Raw genomic sequence first — 22,196 nt, 5'->3', positions numbered from 1 at the left:
CCGCCCGCTCTCTCCGTCCACGCTAATGTGGAACACAAGTGTAATTTAACTAGACACATTCATGTGAATAAAAATAATAAATTCCATTCACACTCTATTTTGCTTCGAGAAGTCCCAGCGCCGTGTCCAGCTTGTGTTGCACCACATTTCAAACTTAATTTACAACAGCACCGAGTTAAAAGCCTCCCCCTCCACCCCTGCTGTTCCCAGCGAGCATGATATCATTCTGGGCATTAAGTCCGTATTCATATTTGCATTCCGCGTGTCAGGCCACAGAACCCGCTCCCCCATGTGGATAAAAGCTCTGTGTTTGCGCCGACATTACTCCAGGGCCGTCGGGATGGAACTCAGCGCCTTCTTTTAAAGCCGTGTATCATGTGCGTGTTCACCGTTATGTAAAGTACAAATGACATGTTTGGCTCTTTTAGTGTCGCGCTGAGGTATTGGCTGTGACTGTTGGAGTCGGTGAACGCCGGTGTCGGCTCCACACACGCGTCGTCGTAAATATGGTTTGACGCTTCTTGTTTTACGGATCGTTCTCCGGTAACTTTAGCTGCGTTAGTGTCTGCTTATTTAATCCTTGAATGAAGTGATTTCATTTTTATTTTACATTTATTTCCCTCCCTCCATTGTTATGTTTGACGAGGAGCAGCTGTTACTGCACTTTTTGTTTCTGATAAATATAGAATCCAATAAAAGTTCATGTAAAGAATTACACAAAAACAACTTAATTCTATTTTTAATTATTTATTTACGTTTTTTTTCTCCCAATTTTTTAATTAAAAAAGTTTAATTTGTATTATGTGGTATTTCAATAAAATATGTTACCGTACTACTACTAAGTATTTGTCTTTTAAAATGAATTATTCTTTTAATAATTCGAATAAATATTAATAATTTATGTATTTTTTTTATAATTTCCTGTTCAGATTATTTTTCATTTCTTACCAGCCAATCTTTTTAATTCTTATTATACGTCTAATGCTGATGTTTATCATTAGGAGTCTGAGCTGAAAGTAAGAAAACAACTATTAAAACAAATAGTAAAAAGGGTTTAGATATATGTTACTATAGATAGATATACTTTATTGATCCTTCGGGAAATGTTTTTTTCCAGCACATAGCAACACAGATGAAAGATTCATAAAACAAGAACAAGGTGCAATTAAAAGAAAGTACAAGATGACACAATCCAAATCTAAAGATAAAGAACATAGATAAAAAATTTAAAAAAACAATTAAGTATTTGTCTTTTAAAATGAATTATTATTTTAATAATTCGAATAAATATTAATAATTTATGTATTTTTTCTCTTCATTTGATCATTTCCTGTTCGGATTATTTTGCATTTGGTACCAGCAACTTTTTTAAATTCTCATTATACGTCTAATGCTAATGTTTATCATTAGGAATCTGAGCTGAAAGTAAGAAAACAACTATTAAAACAAATAGTAAAAAGGGCTTAGATATATGTTCCTATAGATGGATATACTTTATTGATCCTTCGGGAAATGTTTTTTTCCAGCACATAGCAACACAGACGAAAGATTTATAAAAAACAGGAACAAAGTGCAATAAAAAGAAACTGCAAGAAGACACAATCCAAATCTAAAGATAAAGAACATGAACATGAAGAAAAAATAAGAAAAAGGATAAGATAAACATGGATTATCATCTTTTGACTTCACTTCTGCCCCCAAACTCTATACAGTCTCTAAACAGAATTATACAGTCAAATAGCACGAGGAATGAATGTGTCCCTGAGTCTATTAGTGTTGCAAAATATAGCTCTATATCTCCAGTATATATCTAAAGCTCATTATAATAAAGATACTTTTGATTTACTTAATTTACTTGTTTTTAATTTATAGATTTTTTGGCAAGGGTTTCCTTAACAATAAAGTTACAGAGTGGAATTTCTATAAGACGAGGTACTTTTATTCATTGGTCAGCGCAAATAAAGAAAGATTAACCATACAAACACATTACATTAATACACACAGTACACACCTTAAAAAAGACAATTAAAACTGAACAGATTATGAAACAATAATAGTATAATACAATATAATAATACATAAAAAAAATATATATATATCAACAACACTGAACATGTAAACTTAAACAAGTGAGCGTTAAAAACAATAATCAAAAAATTGTATCATATTTATATTATTTTACTTGATGTCCATTGATATTTTTAATATCATCTAGTCATACTAACTTTGAAAAAAATCATCGCGATTATTTTTTTTGTAATGCTATTAAAATGTAAGTATGTAATGTATGAAATGTAAATTATTATTGCTAATGGTTAGCATCACTAGTGTTAACAAAATAAATCAATAAAGTTTTCACTGACTGATCCTATAGATGTTTTTGTCTAACCTATAGAAATATATCTGCTCTAGAAATGAGGATAAAACTTTTTTTCCTCACTATAATTTCCCTCACTCCTCTCCTTATCCATCTGTCTACCCCCCCATCCTTCCTCCCAGCCGGTCAAAGCGGCAGGCCGTCAACAATGAGTCTGGTTCCGCTCGAGGTTTCTGCCTTCTAAAAGGAAGTTTTTCCTCGCCATAGCTCACTGTACAGCTCACTGTAGAAGAAAAGCTCAGATTTGACTTTGTTAAAAGTCTGGAAAACACTGATTCCTTGTCACCATCTCAGAGGAAGCCATCGCCCCCGATCACCATCTTTTTAACTCCATAAACGTTGGGACCCGTCTGCGTCTGCGTGGGAAAAATACCAGCAGGCTTTGTTTCTTAAGATGCCGGAGAGTTCAGCGAGAGTCACGACTCCAGCGTCCTGACACTTGTAACCGCTTCCAGATGAAGGTGGGCTCCAGCGACATTTACTAAATCCCATTAGAGTTCCTCTGAAAACAAGAGGGTGAGCTGCCTCCTCCTCAGATGGCACCAGCCACCCACAGAGAGGAGGAGGACGAGGAGGAGGAGGAGGAGGAGGAGGAGGAGGGGGAGGAAGAGGAGGAAGAGGAGGAGGAGGAGGAAGAGGAGGAGGAGGAAGAGGAGGAGGAGGAGGTGGAGGAGGAGGAGGAGGGGGAGGAAGAGGAGGAGGAGGAGGAGGAGGAGGGAGATCTGGTCGCCAGAGCTGAAGCTTCTTGACACACTGAGAACGACAGTTACTGGATTAACACGACTAGTTGAGTTAGTTGATGACCTGGAATCATTTTTAAGTCCACTGTTGTCTCTGCTGGTTTGTTTTATATTATTAACCCCCAACTTCTCACTTCACTACGTCAACATTTCTTCAGTTTAATCCAATCATCTAACAAACTTCAAATCAGCTGTTTTGATTGACAGCTGGCTGATCCAATGAAATCTCTCAATGCTACGACTGAGTGGACCTTATGACAAAGAAAGCAGCTCATTGGTTCATTTTCCAACTTGAGTCCCCTGAGATTTGATGTCCAGGGTTAGATTTATCCTGTAAAGAGATGTGTCTTAGGGGCCACACGAGGCCCCTTACTTTTATTTACTAGGCCCAATGAAGACAAGAGTGGGTCTATTAAAATGGTTCTGGCACTTTTATACAACCCACTTACTTACATTCTTTTTTTTAATGTTGATTTTTAATTGTTAACCCTTGTGTTATGTCAGGGTCAATGTGACCCGTATGCCCGAAAACAAATTTTTGAGGTATTCTTTGTGCGGTCTCTGGGTCAACAAAAGGGATACCACAAACACATTTGTTTTCAGACACTCTGGGTCACCTTGACCCTGATATAAAACGGATTCAAATACAATATTTTTTTCAACAAATAAGGCATTTTTTATTGAAAACTGTGTAAAAACAACCTCTATTATTTTCAATGATGTTATTGAATTTCATTTTCAAATGAAGTACTTGATGTTTTTGCATACTTTGCAAAACAATTTTCAAATTGTAATAATATATAAGCATTTAAAATGAGAAACTCATAATAAATGGATATAAAAGGATATATTAAAATGAATCAAACAGTAAAAAAATAAATATATCATTTAAAAAAAAGGAAGAAATATTTGAAATGTATCTTAAATACAATCTAAAATCAGTTAGTTAGTCCGAACAAATTTGATAAACGACAAATATTAGAAGATAAAAAAACGGACTTTTAAATTATTGTGATGTTCCTTCAACAGAGCACAGATTGATGTCATGAACAAACTCAACATGCAGAGAATTGATTGACACATTTTAAAAATGCACAGAGAAACACAGACTTCTCAATTAAAGACCTTTTGTTCTCCAACAATTCTGTCTGGAGCCTGTTGTTTTTATAGAGGACGTCCATCAACGTCCAGCAGCAGCAGATAACCTTTCCCCGTTCTTCGTTTTAACGACAGCAACTTTTTCCAGGCCGAAGCCGACGTGCTGCCGTTTCTGTGATGTTTACGATCGGAGAGAGATTTGTGATGAAAATGAAGATGCGTATTTATAGATGTTCATGTCACCAACAGCTCTCCTTTACTGAGCTTTTAGCTTCTTTCCACTCGACCAAAACATCCCAAGATTACAGCGGAGCAGCTTTATCTTCCTGTGAAGACTAAACCAGGACTCGTACCAGATGTAGCGTGATGTTGATTATTGTATGGAGGTTTACATCCGTGTAGAAAGAATATTGAATGGTTGAATTCAACATTTTGTATGTTGAAACTTTTAACTTATTATTCTTTTTATTTAAGAAGTATAACATTTTTTTTAAATAAATTAATTCAATAATCTCCAAGTTGAAAAGTTATTTTTATATATACAGAATTCAATTAAAAATTTCGAGTATTTTTTATATATGTATATATATAGTTTGATATTCTAGTTAATAATTAAAAAAATACATATGATTTTAAATTCAATATAGAAAATATTGGTAAAGTATTACCTTTGTATTGTTTTTTACTCAAATTTAAAAGGAAATATAAGAATATTTAATTGATATTGTATTTTTGAATAATTGTGTGGTTGAATACTTTTTTAAACACATAAATTAATATATACTGATTCCAAAAAATCTAGGATTAATGTTTAATTAAATATATTTAAATTTGCATATGTTTAAATCCAATATATAAACTTTGGTATATAATAGTGCCAGCAGATAATACAGCTACCCTAGAATCCACCATAATGAATGAACTTGCCATTGGTTCTACATCGTCATGTGATCGTCTGCTTGTCGTGTGATTGGCTGAAAGTTCAATCAAGTATCTTGGTTCTGCTTTAGTAATGTCTGGTGGCTCTATCATACCAACATTTTAATACTGAATATAAAAGGCTACGAATAAAAAATAACATATCCTGTATACATGTATACATACTGTATATATGAAACTCTTTATTTATTTTTAAAATATATATATTTTTTAATCCAATTGTATATAAAAACGATTAAATTAAAAAAATATATATAAGTTTCAACCATTCTATGTTCTGTGGACACTGATATACTTCCATACACTTCCCCCGTGACGACAAGCTTGCTTCACTTCTTCACTTTTAATTTCACTGTGTAACTCTGGGGTTAGATTCCTCCACAGTACTTTGCTCCAGCAGGGTTTTCTCTCAACCATCATGATGACAAAAGAGTCTTTTTTTTCCCCTGCCGTTAAAGTCCACTGGTCTTAACTCTCATCACTTATTTCCTGTATGGAACAAGCACTTGATGTTTGTCTTGGCCCGGTTTGAGCCGCTGGAGGCGTAAGAGAGGAGCCAGACTTCATCCCTGGTCACTTTTCCTTCTCCTTCCTGCTCCTCTCTTGTGGTTCTCTGCCGACTCCTCCAGCCTCAGCTAAACACCTGCAGCGTCTTTATGACTTATTAGACTTGTGAAGTTGTTTTTGGCAGCCGTGTTTGGTGTCGGTTCTGTCACCTCCGGGCCACATGTTAAGCGCTGTGGTCGCTGTAATCACTGTGTTTGGATTGTTGGACCCGAGTGTTGGGGGGGGGGGGGGGGTGTGGGTGGGGGGGTACAGTTGCGTGACAACGCACTCATAGACGGTTATAGCCTCAGAAAATCGAGGGGATCCGAATGGAATTCTGTGAAATGACTTGAGCTCTGGCGGCGATCCAGTCGCACAAATCCTTTGAGTCTGAGTGTGCGGCCCTTTAATTCCCTCGTATGGTTTCTCTTATTGGCAGGTCTCGGTGTTTCTGGAGCCGTGTGTGTTCAAGAGAACGGTAGCGACACCTGTTTGCTCCACTATTCTGCTGGATTTATAGACTGCTGATGTGAACGGTTCTGTTTCCATCAATCTTGTCATTTATTAAAATCCAAGAAGGTTTTAGAACAGTGACATTAACAAACATATATATATATATATATTTACGAGCTGAGCTTAGATGCCTAAGGTTATGCAGCTCTAAAAACTAATTAGAAAACAAAATGACCAAAAAAAACTTTAGAGAGAGATCAGAGTACATTTCAGTTCTTACAATAAGCCAAAAGATTGGAAATTAATAAGTATTAAATATGGTTTAATTTCATTAAAGTTAGAATTTTATTTTTATTTCCCCTTTTCCCTTGACCTGATGGAGTTTAACTCTGCCCTAAAACCTTCACCAAGAGGTCAGTTGGCCATTTTCAAGAGATTTTGTATGAACTTTCAGAAGTCTTCAAAGTTAAACTATGAATTTTGTGTATTGCTTATCGAATCTTAAAATCCGGGACCGCAAAAACCGTCATAAAATAACCAAGAACGTTCAGTCTCACAAATATAGGGTTGTTTATTGGCAGGAATCTGGCAAAAACGATATGTATCTTGAAACAGGGGCAACGTTAGGATATACTGCGATACTTTACAAAGATATATTTGTAGTATTGTTGTGTTCTTGACTCTGGCGTTGCAGTATTTTTAGATCACATGACTCTTGACGAAGTCGTAACTGCATTTATTAGTTTTGAAACCAAAATACGTTCAATCATCGGCTTTAGAAGCTGCTGGAGTCGACTGTATCCTCTGGTCCTCAGTCATCACCGGGATCTAAGTAAGTCATTTTCATTTAGCTGCGAAGGGCGTAATGACTACTGCCATCTAGTGGGCGAAAGTTTATTAACAAAGGAGTGAATATTTGTTAGAGTTAATTATAAAAATTGATTTTTTTATACACTATTAAAATATAGACCATAAAAGAATGATGATAAAATAAAATAAAATGACAAGATAATCTGAGAGACTTTGGTTCATTAAAGTAGTTTAAATTCAATAATGACATTAGTTAAACTATATATAAAATAATATAACACCTGATGAAGAGGGTATTTAAGGACTGCACTGAAATAACACAAACTTAATTAACAGCAGAAAGAAAATCTTGATAAATGCGAGGATGTAAGAAAAAGTGTGTTTGACTTTGACTTCAAAGATCCGAAGGGTGGCGAACACTTCAAGAGCACACAAGGAGACCAGCTGCCTTACAATCCCTCAAATTTAAAGCTATCTTGAGTTCTGTTGGCCGTGAGATGAAACATTATTCTAATCCATCTCCCTCCGATGTGTGACAGAGTCCGGGCTGCGATGAGTATCTCGGATCGGGGAAGGTGATGGATCGATGCGGGGTGTGTGGAGGCGACAGCACCTCCTGCAGGCTCGTCTCGGGACTCTACAAACACAGCCTGACCAAGATCGGCTACCACAAGATCGTGGAGATCCCAGAGGGCGCCACCAAGATCAACGTGACGGAGATGGTGAAGAGCCGCAACTACCTGGGTGAGTGACACCTGTAGAGGATTTATTGTTGGAGTGAAGACAAGGCTACCACAATGTCGAGCTGTTTGTGACATGATTTAGCAAAGTCACTGTGGTTCCTTCATCACCGATCTTTTAGACTTCTGCTGACAAATATGGGTTTCTTAAAGTTAAGATGGGCTTTTAACAGTGGGTCAGAGATGGTGTTTTCATATGAAGTACTGAGATACTTTTCAACGTACTAAAAGATAAAACCAGAAATTGACACAATCATTTTTCATTTTAAATTTGCAACATTGCAGTTACACTATTCCCACACTAGGGGAGCCAGAAACACATTTTAAAAAACTACAAAAAGGGCATTTAAAGATCAACTAATGTGAAAACCCAAGTAACATGTTTCAAATGTTGAAGTCTTCCTCTCCAAGGAGCAGTAAGTCCCTCATCATGACCATGATTTGAACGTATTACTTTATAAAGTTCTCCCACATCTGAAATCTTGGCAAACCAGAGGTTACGAGAGCGGAGTCCATTATGACGTAATAATGGCTTCACTCCTCCTCCAGCCAGCTGTAGTCACGCCCCACTTTGTTTATACAACGAGTCCCTTGGAGGTGGAGACTTCCAGGATTGATGACTTGTGGTGGCAAACCTCGATGTTTGACCAATCACAGTAGATTGGGTTTGGTTATGGTAAACAATATTTTATCTCCAGAAAAACAAAGTGGATTAGGTGGGCGGGGCTTAAGTACATTTTCTAATGTAAATATTTCTATGAGGAGAGAGTTTTGTACAAACAGTCACATACTGATGATACAATAGAGTCCAACATCTATTTAAGACACACTTAAATCAACACATCTGTTTCCCTTTAATAAAACAACTAGAGAACAAATGTTTATTTATTTTATTTTTTGTTGCTATTTGGATTACCATGCATATCAACCAGTCTTTTAAAGAAAACTGAGAAACTAATCATTTACCAAATCGCAATAACACTATTCTGACACTAGGGGAGCCAGACACATTTTTTTAAAACAACATATATGGCCTTTAACAAAACGATTACAATAAAAATGTGTATATGTATGTATAATGTATATGTATCTTTTTTAATCTCACCTAATGATTGATATGTAAATATAAAAGTTAGTTAATTAATTAATTTATTATAATAAACAAACAGAGAGCGAATAATGTTATTTTTTTCCATCATCAGAAAATAAACTTTAGCTGGTTATAAAGTGAAGCAAGTGAACACGCAAAAAAACAAAAAAAAAACATAAAACAGATGTTTTTTGAAACAGGCAACTTGTAAATAAAATTATTTTTATTAAAATGAAAGATTAAAATGGAATGAATCGCATTGAATCACATAACTCGAAACCACTAGTTAGAGAAGGTGTATTTGGCACACAGTGAAAATGAATGCATCAAGTTGTGATTATATCTGAACACTTTGATGTGTGTGTTCTCTTGCACCCTATCGTCATACATCAACGTTGTGTTTGTGTTTAAATGTGAGGAAACTAAGGAGCAGCAACTAAACGTTACACCAACGGTCCGGCTTCTTTCTCAGCGACACAAAAACTCCACGTTAATCCCGGGGCTCATTTCCATTTCGCATTCTCCGTGTTGACATTTGACAGATTCATTCTGCGCGCTCCAGCTGAGCTCCCGGACGACAGCGGCAGCTGCACAGGGAAAATAATTTCATTTGTGTGATTAAAAAGCGGATTTAGCAGCGGGGCAGCGTCGCTCTGTCACATTTCTCACAGATTTTCCGTGGGAGAGAAACATCGATGATGTCTCTGTCGAGCCGCAGACTCAGAAGTTGGAATGTCAGATATTGTTTTAATTAGGACAAATGCCTCGGTGGCTCCGTAGCGAGCAGGAAATGTCAAAGATTTCCTCCATAAATGAGAAAAGCGAATGAACAAGTCTTCATTAGAGGATCTTTACTCCTCCAGCTGTTGTCTTTTAATTAGGATGAGAGATGTTTGTCTTCCAAGAGCTCTCACCTAGCAGCTCCTGTGAGAGACACCAGAAGTGTGCTGCTTTACAGTACACTCTAAGACTGTGCACTTATTTGCGCACTGTGCAAATTTCCTCAGTGTAGTACTGTCTCAAATCTAACACTGCCGCTACACACTTACAGGAAATGACTGGATGGCTTCTTCTTCTACTACTTTTTAACACTTATTACAACCGGAAGTTGGAACACTATCGCCGACACTTCACAGCACTTTTTGCCAATTTAAACAAATTGTGTTTCATTATGTTATCATTGTTGTTTTGTGGTAAAATTAGTGTTTTCTCCAGACATTTACGCAATTATCTGCTCCGAAGACGCGTCGTCAGCTTCCGTTTAGCGTCATCTACGTCACTAAGATGGCGGCCGTTTAGGGAGGAAAGAGTCGATATACACTCAATTTTCTGGCTGTTTGAGTGCTCAATGAGCACTACATTTTCGCACACTTCTCAGTGTGAACGCACTTGTCCACTCAAAGGGAGTGTAAAGGACACTTCCTCCGTGATGATGTCACATCCTGTGTTTTCCAAATCTTTTTTTCATGAGTGAAGGAAACGTCAAATTAAGGATATGATGATACTTTGTACCAAACATTCATATCAACAACAGAAAATAATCCTTGTCAATCAGATAATTTCCCAAGCTTCTGTCCATCTTATTAGAAGACAAGAATGCACCACAGATTATATTTTATTAATGATGTAAAAAGCATGAACACTTCATATCAAGATAGGTTGCTGACTGGATTCCTCCAACATTCCAGAAACACACAGAGGTTGATTGAGAACTCTGGATTGTCTGCAAGTGTGTGTATATGAATAGTTGTGTGTCTCTGTCTGTCTTGCTACAAGGCTAGTGATCTGTTCGGGGTGTCCCCCGACCCTAGGGTCCAAAGTAGCTGACACTCAATACTTGTTCCTCATGTTCTTGTCATTGAAGGAAACATGTGGTGTTTCATGACTTCCTACAAAGACTCTCTGACCTACACTGGGACCTTAGAGACATGAATGTTTTTGTTTATGTAGAAAAATGTTTTAATTCATTTTAGAGTTGATGTTGTGATCACTAAGCACGTTACAAATATATTAAGATATAAACGAGCAGAAAACAATAGTTGTTTTACTTCTGTTGACCTTTGACTTTGATATTTTATTCTCTCAAAATGAGTACATTCACAACTTTATTGACACTACACAGTCACAGAAAAACAATGTTGATGAAGGTTCAGCTGATTACACCACTTAGAAAAATGCACCAATGTGTTGCTTTCTTTGTCCTCCAATTCCATTGAGTTGAAGCACTGAAAGATTTCATTGGATCAGCCAGCTGTCAATCAAAACAGCTGATTTTGTGTTTGGAAGATGGGTGGATTATACTAACAAAATGTTGTGAAGCAGTGAAGTGACACGGTCATCATGGAGGGATGTGTTGGTATAAATGTTCCAGTTATAAAGTCATTTTATGAATTAAAAGTGATTTAACGTCTGCAAATGTTGTTTTATTTTGTAAATTCAACACACTTTACTTTTATCACTTATTCCTGCCTGAATAATCCATCCATCAACATCAGCGTTGACACCATCATCTTATTAAATCAACACAGAGCTTGTGAAAAATTGTGCCTTAGCTTTATGTGTAAGGTTGTGGACAACATCCCTTGTAAATACAGAGTATCTACAGTATATTCTTGACTCAGCTCTTTGTTCACCTCAACAGAACGTTCAAGGCCAATCATCAGCACTTAGTTCATATTTGTGTTCATTCACCAGGGAAAAAGTGCAATAACATCGCCTGTGTGTCAGATCGCTGCTTCGATTGGTCTACTTTCAAAAGTAGTGATAATAACACTCGTAATGTCAAATAATGACTACCAAAAGAACTTTTAATCACAGTAATCTGTGAACGAATGTTGACGATAAACAGCTGTCTTCCATTTTCACCAGAATTCCATTTTTTTTTTAAACATGTATTTGGTAATTAAACTAAAAGCCCTGACCAAGTTATTTAACAGCCTCGCAATTTATTTTATTATTTTACGTAACATTGGTTTTGGCAGGACGCTTCCTAATTTGTTGTTGAAGGAGACCGGACCACACATTGACAGGCGCTCCTCTCAAAGCACCTCTGTTCATCTCTAATGTGCTGCGAGTCCTTCCAGCACTCCTCGGCAAACCCATCTTACGTTTCAGCTCCACTGCTTTTTTTTTTTCCCGAAAAGAACTGGATGGTCTTAATCCACCCAGTCAGCAGAGGAAAGTATGTTTGGGGGTTTTCTTACACCAAGTTGCCAACACAAACTTATTGCAACATTAGTTAAAGGATTTGTTTCCGAGGAGTGTCCAGTCAGCAGGATTTCTCCGAATATCCAGAAAATGATTGTGAAACAGCTTCTTAATCAGACCTTATTGAAGGGAAGGTTCTGTATTTACTTCAGAGCGATGACTCTGTGGTTTTCCACTTTTTTTTTTCCAGCTCTACGAAGCAGATCGGGAAGATCCATCATTAATGGAAACTGGGCGATTGACCGGCCAGGAAAATACGAAGGAGGGGGAACCATGTTCACCTACCGCCGACCCAATGAAATCAGCTCCACGGCTGGGGAGTCCTTCCTGGCTGAAGGGCCCACCAATGAAATCCTGGATGTTTATGTGAGAGAATTTGAATATTAAAACTATTGTTTTAGTGTTTTCTGACCCGAATCTTATCGCCTTTTTCCTTCCTGTAGATGATCTTCCAACAGCCCAACCCCGGCGTTCACTATGAGTACATTGTTCCGACCGAGTCCATCAGCACACCGCGACCCGACCACAATTCCCGAGGTGGGTTGGCCTCCGTATCTTTTTCCCATAAATCATTTTCCTCGCTGTCGCTCAATCACGAGGCTCCTAATCTGATCGCAGAGAACGCTGTGAACGGACACGAGGGATACGATCATCGTGGATACCCCTGGCAGGAAAGCTACAACCCGGCGGCAGGTGGAACAAGAAACCCCTCTCGTCTCCCGGACAACCAGGTTCCCGCCGTGAAGCCGCCGCCGAGACGTGAGAGGGAGCATGACTGGAAACTGGCAGGTGCCACCGAGTGCAGCGCGTCCTGTGGGAAAGGTCAGACTTTTGACTTCAATTAAAGGCTTTAACTCTGACAAATCCGCCTTTTTTTTTTTTTAGGTTCCAAATACTCCATCTTCAGCTGCATCAACCGACTGACCCAGGTCCAGGTTTCTGACACGTTATGTGACAGCGGCATCAAACCCACGCCACAGGAAGAGCCGTGTAACCTGCACCCCTGCCCCGCATTGTGAGCTATTCCACTCATTGATGGGACTCTATGCATTCGGATCTCCTTATGCTAGAACATTGACTTCAGGTCGCAGGTTACAAGAGGATATGTGGTGCTTTTTATTTTCTCTGTTCTCAAGTTTCGGTTTTCGTCTTCCGATTCCCCAACTACAACGTCCAGCTTTTCTCTGGGGACCCCAAGGCATATGCTAGGGCCATCTTAAAGTCTAGTATTTCCAGTCCAGGGTTGTATCCCAATTCGTGCACTTCTGCACTTACACTAAATATTTGGAGTGCACACCTGAGCCACAATTGAACACAACTGATCAACAAGACCCTGAGATACTTGAACTACTCCTCTTTGCGCAGGTTCTCATAACCAACCAGGAGAGGGCAACCAACCTTATACCAGCTTAATTTGTATTTTAAGAATTCAATTTTGATCATTATAACAGAATGAATGATAGCAGTTTCAGCCAAACGCACTTACACTAAATATTTGGAGTGCACCCCAATGAGCAGTGCGCGAAAATGCAGTATGCAATGAGTACTAAATTGGAGCGGCATAAATGTTGCGGGAAAACACTCATTTTACCACAAAACAACACAAAAACCGTAATAACAAAAATAAACACAACTTAATAACGCGCGAAAAGTGCTGTCAAGTGTTGGCGATAAAGTTCCAACGGCAATCAACGTTAAAAAGTAGCAGAAGAAGAAGCTGTTTAGTCATTTCCTGTAAGTGTGTAGCGACAGTGTTAGATTTGAGACAGTACTACCTACCTACGGCCGAGATTTTGCGCACTTGGAAAAAGTGTACTGTAAACCAGTGCACTTGGAGAAGTGTGTTTACCGAGGAAGCTCATTTTGGCCACTTGATCTTTTTCTTTGGGTCACTACCCTTCGCTCCTGACCATAGGTGAGGGTAGACCGGTATACAAGAACTTTGCCTTTTGGCTTAACTTTCTTTCTAACAAAAACACACCTGCACCCCAATCCACCAGTCGATCTCAGACTCCTTTCTTTCCTCACCTGTGAACAAGACCCTGAGATACTTGAACTACTCCTCTTAGCGCAGGTTCTCATAACCAACCAGGAGAGGGCAACCAACCTTAAACCAGCTTCATTTGGATTTGAAGACTTAAATGTTGATCCTTAGAACAGAATCAATGACAGCAGTTTCAGCCAAACGTGTGAAGGTAAACACTTCTCTGTGTTTGTTCCTTAGCTGATGCTAGCTAGTTTTCCATGACCTATTATTAGGACCTGCAGTGATGAGAAAAAAGATTTGGTCCCACAGAAAAATGCTTTTTTAATCATCAACTTTTAGGGCTTAAAAGATCAGATCGACTAAACTTGAATATTAGCAAATACATTTGTTAAAAAGTGCAATGGAAACAACAGAAGACAAAACAGTGCAAGCTACCTATCAAAGAGCTTTGGCTCATTCAGAAACATTCTGATGTTGGATTGCATTTTTTTCTTCGTCCCTGACAATCTTCATAATAGGTGATGTATTCACGCAGTGATAGCTAACATCAGCTAATAAAAAAAACAAAGCTAATTGCTAAAACTGCACACCTTTACCTCTATTCTTACTGAAAATGTTGAAGGTTGAAGTCCTTTCTCTGCTGGCATTTACCTCTTTTCTTGAGAAAGAAAACAAAGAGCAAGTAAAACACATCGTTTCTTCTGCTTGAACTCGGAATTGAGAAAATGTCTTATCATTAATGTAGTATGCTTAGATAACTGATAACCAATTGAATGTCGTGTGTGTCCAGCTGGGACATCGGAGAGTGGTCCGAGTGCAGTAAGATGTGCGGTCTGGGAATGCAGCACCGGCAGGTCTTGTGCCGCCAGGTCTACGCCAACAGAACCCTCAACGTCCACACCAGTCGCTGTCAGCACCTGGAGCGGCCCGAAACAGCCAGTTCCTGCCAGCTGAAGATCTGCAGCGAGTGGCAGATCCGCTCCGACTGGACCGCCGTAAGTTTTTGGACCTCAAGGGTGAAACAAAGATTTATTGAAGGTTACCTGCATTTAACACGGTTTTGGAGTTTTCAACAGTGACGCCAACATCACCTTCAGGGTGTTTGGAAAGTCAATAAATCTGATTTAGTCAGAGGCAACCTGCGTGGAGTTTGAAGGTTCTCCCTGTGGTTGCTTTAGTTAACTCTGGTTTCCTCCCACAGTCCAATACAGTTGATTTGAAAACTATAAATTAAAATAAAGATTGTTATAGTGAATGGTCGCATGATGATGCGCAACAAACTGGAGGCTGGGAATCTATATCATACCAAGGTGTCATGTGACTAATGCAATGCATTGTGGGATGGATAATGGACTTCATTGAAACAATTATCCACTTCCTTTTTCTTTTTCCTTAAAGAGACGGATCATAGAAGACAAACTTTTTTTCACTTTACGCTGAAACTAAAGTTTGTTTTTAGTCCGACAAAAGTTGAATAGAAACAAAGATGTCATGAATCTTTAGAGAATTGTGAGTTGTCCGTCTTCGTAATGTAGTAGCCTTTGTTGCTCCAGTTTGAACAACATTTATATGTTTAAGCTTTAAGAATATAAGGTAATAATGCAAACATTAAAAGCATCACTGTGGAAGATGTAAGAAGAGTGCAATGTTGACACTTAATTATCGTGAAAAAGAAACATGTCCGCAGTCTCAACAACTCCTAAACCATATATATGCGTGCGTTTACAAAATTGGAGAAAATAGTTATTACTGCATTTAATTTAGCTAAAATGAAAAAAAATGAATTGAACTGCCGTCTCTGGCCTACTTCAGTAGAATAGTTTGGTGGTAACATGGTCAAAGTAGTAGCTAGAGAGTTCTACGGCACCGGTCAACAACTGAAAACAATTATCACTGAAAATACTAATGTTACGTTGAGCTGCTTTACTCGGTTGTTCTGATACGATTCCATTTTAACTTGGTATCTCCACAGTGTTCGGTACCGTGCGGTCTGGGACAGCGTTCTCGCGAGGTCCGCTGTGTCAGCAACGTGGGCGACTTCGTTCCCGACGAAGAATGCAACATGAACCTGCGTCCGCTCGACGTGGAGAACTGCGACATGGGGTCCTGTGCGAAGAGCTGGTTCTACACCGAGTGGGGAGACAAGGTCAGACATGCTTCTCTTGTCATCTCTCATTAAGACACATGACAAATAAATCCAAGATCTCAGGACCTCGAACATATGATTTATGACTATTTTATCTGCATCATGTTGATAGGATGGTTAAGGCAGGAAATTAGTGATAAAAATAAGTTAAAAAATCACTATTTAACAACAAGTTTTGAGTTTAATCAGACCATCTTTAAATTCCCGAATCAGCTGTTTTGATTGGTTGGTTGATTTGCTGGACCTTCGAAAACATACTTTTCTGTGACCGTGTAGTGTCAATAAAGTTATAAATGTACTTACATTAACAGTATACAATACCAAAGTCAAAGGTCAACAGACAAAACTGTTATATTTAACAAGAATAATGTCACCAAGTGACCTGATGGCGTGTGAGTCTCATACTCTGGACACAAAACATATATTATTTCAGGATTATAACCAAGAAAAAATGCATCAAACATACAGTAAGTAAGTAATTTTTATTTATATAGCGCTTTTCCAGACCAGGGTCACAAAGCGCTTGAACAATCAAAACAATATTCAATAAAGTATATACTTTAAAGATCAAGATAAAACTGATAACACAACAGGAGTTCCAACAGTTAAGGTATAAACGACCAGCTGATGGTATTTATATGTGAAAAATGCAGTTTAAACCATAAGATGATGTTTAATATTTGAAAAAAATACCACTTATTTCTATTTCCAGCTTTTAAAACACAATTTAATTCTTATTTAATAAGACGTTAATTGTTGCAACCACTTTAACCGTCTTGGTTTTCTTACTTTTATTTTCATTCCAAGTCCTAAAAAAACCCACATTATAGAGTCGAGGATGTTGTGTAATGATCGCCGGATGTTTAAGTTTCGTGAGGATTGAAGATGGTTTTACTCCCCAGTGCTCCGCTGAATGTGGGATGGGGGTTCGCTCCCGAGGAGTTCTCTGTCTGACCCAGCACATTAGCAGTCTCCCTCTGGAGGGCTGCGGCAACGATCGACCCCCCGACTCCCAGGTCTGCAACAACGGCCCCTGTGAGAACCGCATCGAGTGGTTCACGGGCCCCTGGAGTCAGGTACGAGGAGTTCACGTCGTGCTTCAGGGGGGGGGTTGGAAGCTAAATACCTGGGATGTATGAAGGTTTTACACGAGTATGAGTGTGGATTTACGTACCTCCCCCGTTCCTTCGTCTTGTGATGAATTCCTTCATCCCAGTGTTCGGTGGAGTGCGGGCCGGGCAGCCAGCAGAGGGCGGTGGTCTGTCTGATGAGGTCGGAGGAGGGCTTCGCCGTCATGCCGCCGTACGAGTGCTCGTCGCTGGAGAAGCCGCTGAGTCAGCAGAGTTGCAACGTGAAATCTTGCGGAGCCAGATGGTTCCACACCGACTGGAGCGCCGTGAGTTTCTCACCATTGGATACTGGTTTAGAGAAGTGGCTCGACGATAGTGAAGGTTCCTCAGGGGCCACGTTATATACTGTGACTGTTATACAGGGCCTTTTAAACCAAAAGGAAAGGAACAAATAAAGAATTTAATATGATGGGAAAACTTTTAAAAGGATACACAAATAAAGGGACATAATAGAATATGCTTTCATTTTATTTTATATTATTACATTTATTAAATCCATTCTAATTAAGGAGTCCAAACAAAATAAATGCACATTTGATTTGATTCAGAACTCTGCAGCGAGAATTCTGACCCGCTCAAGTAGAAGAACTCACATTTCTCCGATCCTTAAAACTCTTCACTGGCTTCCAGTTTCTTTCAGGATCAACTTTAAAATTCTGGTTCTTACTTTCAGATCTATTCATGGTCAGACTCCTCCTTACATCACTGATCTGATCCAGCCTTACACCCCAGCTCGGGCTCTGAGGTCTGTGGATCAGAATCTACTTATGGTTCCACGCACACGGCTCAGGACCAGAGGAGAGAAATCTTTTCAGGCTGTTGCTCCTAAGCTTTGGAACAATCTTCCTCTCTCTTTGCGCTTGATGGATCTACTGACTCCTTTAAGAAACATCTTAAGACGTTTCTATTTGTTCAGGCTTTTCCTTGAATTTCTCGAACTCCTGTGTTGTTCTCAGTATTATCTTGATCTTTAAAGTATGTACTTTTTTGAGTATTGTTTTGATTGTCTAAGCGCTTTGTGACCCTGGTCTCGAAAAGCGCTATATAAATAAATATTACTTACTTACTTACTTACTTACTACATTTCATATTCCAGAATATCATAATTTTTTATTATCAACTTGCTGATCCTTGCTGTAGATTCTGTTTATCATCTCTACACCGACAGACAATACAAAATATGATATTTAAACTAATTTGAAGTAGATGAAAATAAACAAATAAAACAAGATACAATGTAAATATTGTTTGGAATTGTTTTAGAATATCAATATCAACCTCAACATCCTGGTGGAAGAAGCTATTTTTCAATCTGTTGGTTTGACTTTATTAAAGATCGATATCTACTTCCAAGAGAGGAGGGTGGAAAACAGTTCATGTCAAGGATGAGTCTTTAACCCTTGTGTTTTTCTCAGGGTCACGGTGACCCGAAGGCCCGAAAAAAAACGTGTTTGTGGTATCCCTTGTGTTGTCCCTGGTTCAAGGCTTCCATGAATACATATGCAGTGGTGGAGGTTGTTCACCTTGACCTAGAGACAACACAAAGGATACCACAAACACATTTTGTCTTTGGGTCACCTTGACCCTGAGATAACACAAGTGTTAAGATACCCGTTACCTTGTTTTTTCAGTTAAGTGGTGTCAAAAAACAATAATAATTTAAACCAAAATACACCAAAATTCAAATTTAAAATTAATTTCAATAGAATATATAATATAAAAGCACTAAAAAGAAAATAGAAAACCAATGCCCGTAAGAATATTAATAAATGTATACATTATTCCAACAAAGATTTGTATACCTTAAGAAGTTATATGTGGAGTTAAACTGGTAATAAAAAATTTAAATTTCAATCAGAATTTTTTTTATAAATGTTTTATTTATGGAAGCATTAAACTTGACCAAGACACAACACAAGGAATACCTCAAACACATTTGTTTACGAGCTTCGGGTCACCTTGACCCTGAGATTACGCGAGGGTTAAATGATCTAGCTACTACAACAATGCAAAACATATTGATTTATAAATATATCTTTCTATGTAACAATGTATGTTGATGTACCTTCATAACTAGATGATCCAATATTACACCTGACTTTACTGAGATGACTTTCACTGAATTATTAATTTGAATAAAGTTCAGTATCTTGAATAAAAACCATCTCTACTCTCTCACGTCAGTGTTCAAAGACATGTGAACGAGGCTTCCGTCTCCGGGAGGTTCGCTGCCTCTCCGACGACAAGCTGAGCAGCAGCGGTTGCGAGGAAAGACTGAGACCGGCCCACAGAGAAGACTGCAACCCGGAGCCCTGCGTCCCCCAAATAGGTCCGTCGGTTATTGACCCTCGTTTTATCGTGTCTCCTCCAAAAACCTTTAACCCTGATGATGTTCCCCCTAGATGACAACTGCAGAGACAAGTACTTCAACTGCAACGTGGTGGTCCAGGCCCGCCTGTGCGTGTACGACTACTACAAGACCACCTGCTGCGCCTCATGTTCACGGGTCCCTCACAGACACGCCATCCACCGCGGTCGCAGCTAGCACCTTTCTTTTTTTTTTTTTGCTTTTCAAACCTCCGGCTCTGTCGCAGAGACGGACTCCTCTGCAGGAATTTTCGTAATTCCCGGGATCAGCCCACCGGAGTGGAGACGAGCTCCTGGAAAAATGGACCCGAGGCTGGGATGGAAAGAGTTGTTGTTTCGGCGCCGGCTGCTGAACGATAGGATGTGAAAACTCTGGGTTGGATTTTTTTTTTTTACTGAAACACGGTCATAGTTGTCGTACCAACGTTCTGCCAACAGTATAGAGGATTATTTAATGCCTTTTTCACTAGTTTATAAGATAGGATTTCACACTGATATCAAACATGTAACTCACTTTGTTGACCAAAGATATTTAACCTCAACCAAGCAACTGTTTTAATAACACCTGTACCTGAAATTAGATGTTGAAAAACAAACAGGAGGTCCTTTGATCCATCGCTCTGACGATGTTCTATTAGTCGTAGATAATTCTTCTTCTGTCATTCACATCAGGAAGTTTGTCTCCTCCATCTTTACCAATCTTCATCCTCCTCTCCAGTAACACCTTGTCCTTATTTTCCACATCAACTCGCTGTTTATTAATGCAACTAAAAAAAAGCACTCAGAAGGTGCATGCCTCTGCCAAGGAGCTTATTTTACATGACTTTAAAAAAAAGAAAAGTCAATATGGTTTCTGTGATTCCAGAATTGTGTATAAAAAAGTGGATCTGGAGGAAACTTAGTTTGTTTAAAGTTATAGTTAACAACAATACTTGTTAAACTGATTGAATGACCTTCAAAAACCTTCCGAAAAAAGCATTAAAATCAAATCGACTCTTAGTTACAAACAAGCGCAGACAGCTGCCAAGCAGCTCAGCTACATCCACGTTGTGGATTTTTGTATCGCTGTACAATTATTTAACGTATATGGTTTGGTACAGTTTTAGTATTTGAAATATTTTGGATAAATAACAGCTCAGTGAGACAGTTTTACCGAACTTGCTACACGGATAGTAGGAGCGAAGAAGAAAGTACTGCAGTTCACTGTACACAGAGTGAATAAATCCTTTAGAAATAAGTCCAGATCAGCAGTAAATGTGTAATAATATCTGTGTTGTATCTCCATCAAAGTTTCCTAGAAAATGTAATTAAAATCTGTTCAACCTTTTTTTTCCATTTTTGGCGCCAGCAGTTACATTTTTCTTAATCAAGCTCAGATCTAGAGATAATCTTCCTGCAGGTAAAGAACTTAAAAAACTGGGTGTTTGTATCCAGAGGTGCACAGCAGATCCACGTGCGTGTAAATACTGTAACTATGTATGTATGTTTGTGAATGATCGCGTCGTCTTTTTTGCAACAAAAACAAACACAAAAAAAACTATTTATTTGCTGGTTTCTCTCCCGGGAAGACGCTGCTTAATGGGTCACCAGTGGCTCCTTCTTGGCTGCGGAGATAAAACCTTTCACAGCTTCTCCACCAATCACGACCTCAACCCTTCGACGCAGGAATTCAGCAGCTCGGATGGTAGAAGCAGATGGTCGGACGAGTATGTGACGTGTGTCGGGCCGAACGATGCTTTCGCTGGCAGACGATCTGCCATGTTTGTTTGTCTGAAAACAACAAATACGGTTAAATGTAATTGCAAAGTACATGATTTAACCTGGTGTACATAAAACATTTACAGCCAAAGTAAATCTGTCAGAGTTTATGACGATCTGAATCGTCCAGGTGTTTTTTTTTTGTTTTTTTGTTTTGATGGTTTTCTTGTCCAAGAGCAGTAAATTTACCTCTCATCCATTATTGAAGTAACATTTCAAGCGTTGGACTTTCCAGATGACTTTTCTCCCACGGAATACCTTATGAATGGTGCTAAAATGAGCGTGTGTTTTTTATATTATTGTCATGTATTTAACAGCAAATCTGTATTATTGTTTTTTTGGTCGAGATTTTCTTTATGTAATAAATATAATGGATTGTTTATAGCTTTTATGCGTGGCATTTGTTTTATTTATGAAATATGATCTCACACATTCAGACTTATAAAAAACAAACAGGCTTTCTTTAACTGAAATGAGTAAGAAAACTGTAAAAGTATGAATGTGTTTTAATACCTTGATAACTTGTTGAATTTTTAAATCGAAAACTAATATTTATTATTGCAAAAAAATAAAGCGCAAGGATCATTCGTGTAGTTTTCCGCCTGTCCTGAAGATGGCGATGTTGCTATAGTTGATCCTGTAACTCAATAAAAGGATCTTGCAAACAAGCAGGTAAGTGATAGTTTCTCAAATATTTGTGTATTTTTTTCTTTCCTTCTTGTCTCTGTGTGTCTGTGAAACTATTGTAAGGATCATAATAATTATTTTTTCTGATTCAAAAGAACTTCTGAAGGTAATTTCATCTTCT

The 22,196-nt window shown here is 38.4% G+C and overlaps 1 protein-coding gene across 2 annotated transcripts in view; it reads left to right on the top strand.

Moving 5' to 3' along the window:
• thsd4 (thrombospondin type 1 domain containing 4) overlaps positions 1 to 21,729 on the top strand; it is a 63,277-nt gene extending 41,548 nt beyond the window's left edge. For both annotated transcript variants that reach the window (XM_087793602.1, XM_087793603.1), the window contains 11 exons: positions 7,503 to 7,707; positions 12,191 to 12,366; positions 12,444 to 12,537; positions 12,619 to 12,822; positions 12,886 to 13,015; positions 14,778 to 14,982; positions 15,960 to 16,133; positions 17,036 to 17,209; positions 17,350 to 17,529; positions 19,448 to 19,592; positions 19,666 to 21,729. In XM_087793602.1, the coding sequence (XP_087649728.1) occupies positions 7,503 to 7,707; positions 12,191 to 12,366; positions 12,444 to 12,537; positions 12,619 to 12,822; positions 12,886 to 13,015; positions 14,778 to 14,982; positions 15,960 to 16,133; positions 17,036 to 17,209; positions 17,350 to 17,529; positions 19,448 to 19,592; positions 19,666 to 19,808 (1,830 nt within the window). In that variant the 3' untranslated portion in view covers positions 19,809 to 21,729. The remainder of the gene's footprint in view (positions 1 to 7,502; positions 7,708 to 12,190; positions 12,367 to 12,443; positions 12,538 to 12,618; positions 12,823 to 12,885; positions 13,016 to 14,777; positions 14,983 to 15,959; positions 16,134 to 17,035; positions 17,210 to 17,349; positions 17,530 to 19,447; positions 19,593 to 19,665) is intronic.
• The last annotated feature ends 467 nt before the right edge of the window (positions 21,730 to 22,196 follow it).

The sequence above is a fragment of the Callionymus lyra genome, chromosome 6 (assembly GCF_982586985.1).
Source record: "Callionymus lyra chromosome 6, fCalLyr1.hap1.1, whole genome shotgun sequence".
Lineage (NCBI taxonomy): Eukaryota > Metazoa > Chordata > Actinopteri > Syngnathiformes > Callionymidae > Callionymus > Callionymus lyra.
This window is presented reverse-complemented; position numbering and strand designations above follow the sequence as displayed.